Genomic DNA, 6000 nt, shown 5'->3' on the forward strand with positions numbered 1-6000 from the left:
CACAATGCACCGGACAGACCGAGACCACCCAACAAAAAAGATCCAGCCCAGGGCATCGACAGAGCAAAAACTGAGAAACCCCGACTCAGAGTACGTCTGCAGGCCTCCACTGGTATTCCTTCTCTCAGGCTTGGCAAACATTTCAGACAGGTCTGCTAAGAATCTAATCATAAACTGTAAAAGCTTTCAGAACAGTTTTTATGGGGAAAAAAGTTATTTCAAGTTATCATATCTAAGAAGCACTTCTCTGACTCGAGCTCCAATTCCTTCTTTTAGTCAATACTGACCAGTACCTATGACGTGATCAGGCAGAGTGCTAAGCAGAAGAAACCGTGTTAAAAGAAACTGATAGGATCTGATGGCAGGTTCCACTGCTGCTGCACCGGAGCAGAGCGCTGCAAAGTCACAGGCATCCAGCTCCAAGCCCAGCTCCACACTTAGCGGCATCAGGCTGTTACTTGACTTCCCTGAACCAATCTCTTCGTTTCTGTAACTGGTCACATAGGACCTTCCTCAATGTGGGAGACAATTAAATAAGATCATTCCTGTAAAGCACAAAGTATACTGCCTGGTATACAATCAACACTCCATAAATAATTTCTATTACTAAGAGCAAATTTTAAGTTTTTGTAAAGTAACCAGTAAGTTGGAAACTGCTAACATGCCTACAAAACAGCCACTACCTGTGAGTGTGACAGCTGGAAGACACTTTTAGTCACGTTAGCTGCACAGCATATTAAATCTTGGAAATTCTGGCTCCTTCCTCCTTCTCCAGTCTCATCTCCCACCACCTATATTATCTTCAATGCAGCCCCACGTCCCCATGAGCGGGGACAGATGACTTCTGGTAGTAACCCAAACAGTGTCAAGCCAAAGGTCGCTGTGAGAAAGAGAACTCTTCAGCTGTAACTCTGACAAGATGTATAGGTGCTGGGCGGGAGAGAGAGAAAAGGGGGTGGGGGCAGGCAGGGAGAGAGAAGGGACAAGCAGAATGCTCACACGCCAGGTGCAGGCCAAGTTTGCTTATGTTTCTAAACAAAAACACTACAAACAGCATTCATCCCTCACATCACAATTCATCTATATTCTGCAGTTATTTCAAAAGAATGGATTGAAAAATAAGTCAAATATAATTAACTTCATCAATGGGAAAAAACCAAACATGGATGGACCACATTACCACAGCCTAACATATGTGGCCAAATAGTAATGCCAATCTAAATGAGAAAAGAGCACATTAACCACAAATACTCACTGAAAGTACAGCAAAGAATGATTAAGACTGCAGTTTCCCTTAGCCAATATACAATAGGTTTTCATATGTTAAAAAAGAGCACATTCAATTGGACATTTTACTGAACTGTTTCAAGACAAGTTATCTGTCGGCTAAGGGGTCCCTTTCATAGAAGTAGTTTACTAAAAACTTTATGTCTATACTTATATAACCAAAATTCTACCTAGCATACCAATGGGATCCCCAGTATTCTTCCCTCAGATTCTGGTGACAAGACAGAAGCAAAGACAAAACTACTAAATATTTTTATAAGTTCACACATATCTGATGTAAATTTTGGCCAAGACCATTTTTGCCTTAGTGTAACTCCAGAGGACATTTTTGAAAAGATAAACTATTATCAGCTTAGCTATGGAAAAATAAACATTATCTATGCTCACTGTGATTATGGATAGGAACCCTAACCCCAACCCAACCCCCAGATCTGTGTTCAAGTCCTGGTTTTACTCCACCTGACTCTAGGCAAGTTACTGAAACTCACTGAGTCTCAGTCTTCTGATACACAAAATAAAATAAATAAAACGACTGGAATTAAGAAGCTTTAACATGTCTTCCACTCAAACTCTGATTCAGAATTTGGAAAATCTTCACAATCAAAATGTTTCTTAATGGTCCTTGGAGTGGAGGACGACGAAATAAAGGCCTTTAGAAAAATGACGTGACAAATTACAGGGTTGTAGGTTTGACAAGATCGCTTAGTGAGACAGTCGAAATCTGTGCTTAGTGACTATTGCAAACCACTGCCTGAATACAGTGACAGGACCACAGAATTGTTCCTGCGCTGCAGCCACTTCCTGTCAGACACCCTTCCAGGTAGCTGCTTTCGGAAAAAGACCTTTTGGGATCTTCTAAGTAACTCCAATGACGTGACTGCTATCATTCATGAGACACGCTGTCACTCTGCCTTCACGGGCGTGCCGTACTCCACTAGATTCTACTCACCAACTCCAGTCTCAATGACTGAGAGAATCAACATGCCAAGTAAGCAACGAAAAGGCAGGAATAGAAAAATTCTCTGACTTAGAATTACAGAGTCTGAAAAGACCCTAGTGATCATCTCCAACACTTTCATTTTACAGAAAAGCATTACATTTGTTTCACTAAACCCTTAAGGATTAACTAGCGGAGCATATACATGAGCCTCTTAACTCGCCTGACACCAAAAAGAAAAACACATTCGCTTATTGGGGTGGGTAGCTGTTCCTAAAAAGTCCCTAAACAAAATAATGATTTTGCAGAAAGTACTTATTCTACATGCAGAATTTCTGAGAGGTACTAATGTCCACTGTACTGTCCCAGCAACCGTGGTGGTTCTGGTCACAAAGAGAGAGAAAAAGGCAATTAGAAACACAACTGACTTCACATGGGTACCACCAATCAGTATCAAACTTTGAATCAATCACAAGAACCGCACCATAATAAACATGAACAATGACAACTCAAGTAGTTCACTTCCTTCCAATCAGGTCGTGAATACTGTATTCTTAACTATGCAAAGTACACCATGGCTCATCCTCGTGTCATTTTGCATTGTAAATCACACAACTAAGAAAACAAACAAACGTTTCCCATGTCCATTCTATGAAGCTAGACAACCCTAAGACATAATAAAAAATAATAATAATTGCCACTTTACCAATAAATTCCACTTGAAGTCCTAATTTTCAAGAAAGGTGTCCCCTCCCCACCCTTTGCCAAGAAAGTAGATTCATGGTGGTGGTTTAGTTGTTAAGTCATGTCCCACTCTTTCCACTCCATGGACTATAGCCCACCAAGCTCCTCTGTCCATGGGATTTTCCAGGCAAGAATACGGGAGTGTAGATCAGCACAATGCTAATTCACTGAATAACACGAACATGAATTTAGGAACAATAAATTGACAATAACAGCGATGAGGATATTCCTCTAGTCGGGCTGAATAAAATTAAAATATAAACTGCTGACGTATGAACATGTGCGTGCTCGCCCCGTCCAATTCTTTTCGACCCCCCATAGACTGCAGCCTGCCAGGCTCCTCTGTCCACAGGATTATCCTAGCAAGAATACTGGAGTGGGTTGCCATTTCCTTCCCCAATGCATGCATGCATGCTAAGTCGCTTCAGTTGTGTCGCTGTGTGACCCTATGGACAGCAGCACACCAGGCTCCTCTGTCGACAGGATTATCCTAGCAAGAATACCAGAGTGGGTTGCCATTTCCTTCTCCAAGGGATCTTCCCCATCCAGGGATGGCACCCACCTCTCCTGCATTGGCAGGCAAGTTCTTTATCACTGAGCCACCAGGGAAGCCTGCTGACATGCATACTGGATACAAAACCCAAGCAGATCAAGGTTAGGAAATCTGTGTTAAGAGGACAAAACCCACTTTATCCAAACACACAGAAGTTGTCAGTCATCTTTACATCAAGACTGTTTAAACATATGCAACAGCGTTATATAAACCTTTCTAGTATCAGGAAATAACGCCTCTTTACCCACCACTGGACAAAAGAAGCATGTGAGGCTGACCTGGAAATCCAGTGTCCCATATGTCTACAAAAACAATTAGGAAACGTTATGAATTCTAAGAAATAGGAGCTAACTGGAAACATGTTGCCAAGTGTTTCAGGATTCCACATTATGAAACACCGTGCTCACAAGAGCCCTACCCCCCAAAAAATTCTCAAATCAATCATCATCAATGCTTTTCCTCCGCGTCCAAAACCTGGAACTACCCTAGTCGGCACATACCTAAGCCAGGCCCCTGGGTTTAAAGAATCACTACTTGGTGATGCTCTGGGCTCGTTGAAAAATTGGTCGTTGGCAGTGTTGTAGTATATACACCCTGTTTGCCCAAAATGCCTCCAACTGTCCAGCGATTTTCAAACTTCAGGGTCCTTCCGTTTAACACGGAGGACACAGATTCCGGGGCCCAAGCCCCGGGAGCCTCATTCAACGTGTCTAGGGAGACAGACCTTAAACCCTCCTTTTCCAACCGGTTGCCCGGTAGATCGGAAGCCCGGTGGTCCAACACCACGGGGCACCCGAGCCTGACAAAGTTCCCCAAGGAGCGCGCCTACTTCAACCAGCAGGACGTGTCTCAGAGGAAAAATCCAGGCTTGCCGGGGCTCGGGCGTCGTGGCGAAGCGCTCCGGCAGAGGCTGGGGCGTCCCCACCAGCGACGCCCGTTCTCGAGGAAGTGAGGAAGCCATGGCGATGGGGAGTGAGTTCTCCGCCTTTGCAGGAAGGCCCTGCGCTTTGCTGGAGAAACAGCTGGACTCTGAAGTCCTGCGGGGCTGGCTTCTGGCAGCTCTGCCGCTTCCGAAGCCGGGCGCCCTCCGAGCTCGGGCCTCGGTCTCCCGCTCAGTGCAACGGGCTCCCGCGCAGCCACCACCTCCGCCCGCCCACTCCCAGGAAACCTTAAGCCCAAACGAAACGAACTCGGCCGGTCGCGGGCACTCCCCGGCCCGGCGACACCCGGAGTGCGCGCCCAACGCTCCCCGCCCGGCCCGGCCCGGCCCTCGGGCGGCCACTCACGGGTAGGCATGGTGACCGAGCCGCGCTCGCCGCCGCGCCGAGCCTCAGCGGGGCCGCGCCGGGCGCGCCGACCGCATCACGACGGGCCAGCCGCCCGGGCCGCGGAGGCCCGGACGAGGCGAAGGGCGAAAGGCCGAGGGAGCCGATGCGGACCTCCGCGACCACGCAGGCCGAGCGGGTAGCAGCGGGCCCCCGCCGGCGCAGTCCCGCGCAGGACGACGCCGGGGCGTCCCCACGCCCTGACGTCAGCACGTCGCCGGCTCCTGGCCCCGCCCCCCCGCAGGGCGGTGGCACTCGGAGGTGGGAGGGGCGGCATGGGGGGCCTTGGGGAAGTGCGGGAGGACTGCGCAGCGCTTTGGATATCCTCGGACTTCGCTTTATTGTCAAAAAGGAGTGGGTTGAGTCACATTCGTTTTCACGAACCCTTATTCGAGGTGCATTAGCAACAATTTTTTTCTTAGCAATTGCACCTGTTTATGAGGTTGTGCGACCCAATAGGACACGACTGAAGCGACTTAGCAGCAGCAGCAACAGCAGCGTGAGGTTATGAGCTAAGCAGAATGGCCTTGAATGAATGCATCTAGTACCCATAGGGTTTTTCTCTTCTAAGCCCTTGAACTTGCAGTGCGTCCTTTATTCTCTGAAAGTGTGCTTTATTTGAGAGGCCCGGAGGTCCTTCGGGGCGATGGCTGCGTCTGTTTTGAGAGGACAGAACATGTAATTTCCTCTTGCTCCTCGGATGACTTTCAGAGAGATTTCATGCCTCTGGAGTTACTTTCCTCCAGAGACAGAGGTTCTGTCCACTTGACTGAGTCATTTTTCCTGACTCTCTGAATGTCACTGGTAATTGATGTATCTAATAGTCAACGGCCTAAGCCAGTACTTGGAGCCCAGAGCCTTCAGCAACCCACATGCTCTGCTAGTCCTTATAGAATGCGGACAGCCTATGTGGAGAAAGAAATAGGAAGCCCACAGGGGTCTCAAACGGTGTTTCTCTAAGTGACTCAGGATTGTTTCTTGTGCCTGAATCACCTGGGAATCTATTAAAAATCGAATTCCTGCCTTCCTACCTAAACCCGATGAATCACACATGAGAGTGATTCAAGTATATATTTAACTTTGAAATTCTTTGTCTTTGAGGGTAGTGCCAACATTCTGGTTAAGAAATGATGTGCAGTACGGAAAGGAGAAAG

The 6000-nt window shown here is 47.3% G+C and overlaps 1 protein-coding gene across 2 annotated transcripts in view; it reads right to left on the bottom strand.

Annotated features, from left to right (window-relative positions):
• Positions 1–5078, bottom strand: part of EFR3A (EFR3 homolog A) — an 82392-nt gene extending 77314 nt beyond the window's left edge. Inside the window, exon 1 of one of the 2 annotated variants that reach the window (XM_069600948.1) lies at positions 4808–5078. In XM_069600948.1, the coding sequence (XP_069457049.1) occupies positions 4808–4817 (10 nt within the window). In that variant the 5' untranslated portion in view covers positions 4818–5078. The remainder of the gene's footprint in view (positions 1–4807) is intronic. The other variant, XM_069600949.1, reaches the window with a different exon arrangement.
• Positions 5079–6000: the final 922 nt, after the last annotated feature.

The sequence above is a fragment of the Ovis canadensis genome, chromosome 9, assembly GCF_042477335.2.
Source record: "Ovis canadensis isolate MfBH-ARS-UI-01 breed Bighorn chromosome 9, ARS-UI_OviCan_v2, whole genome shotgun sequence".
Lineage (NCBI taxonomy): Eukaryota > Metazoa > Chordata > Mammalia > Artiodactyla > Bovidae > Ovis > Ovis canadensis.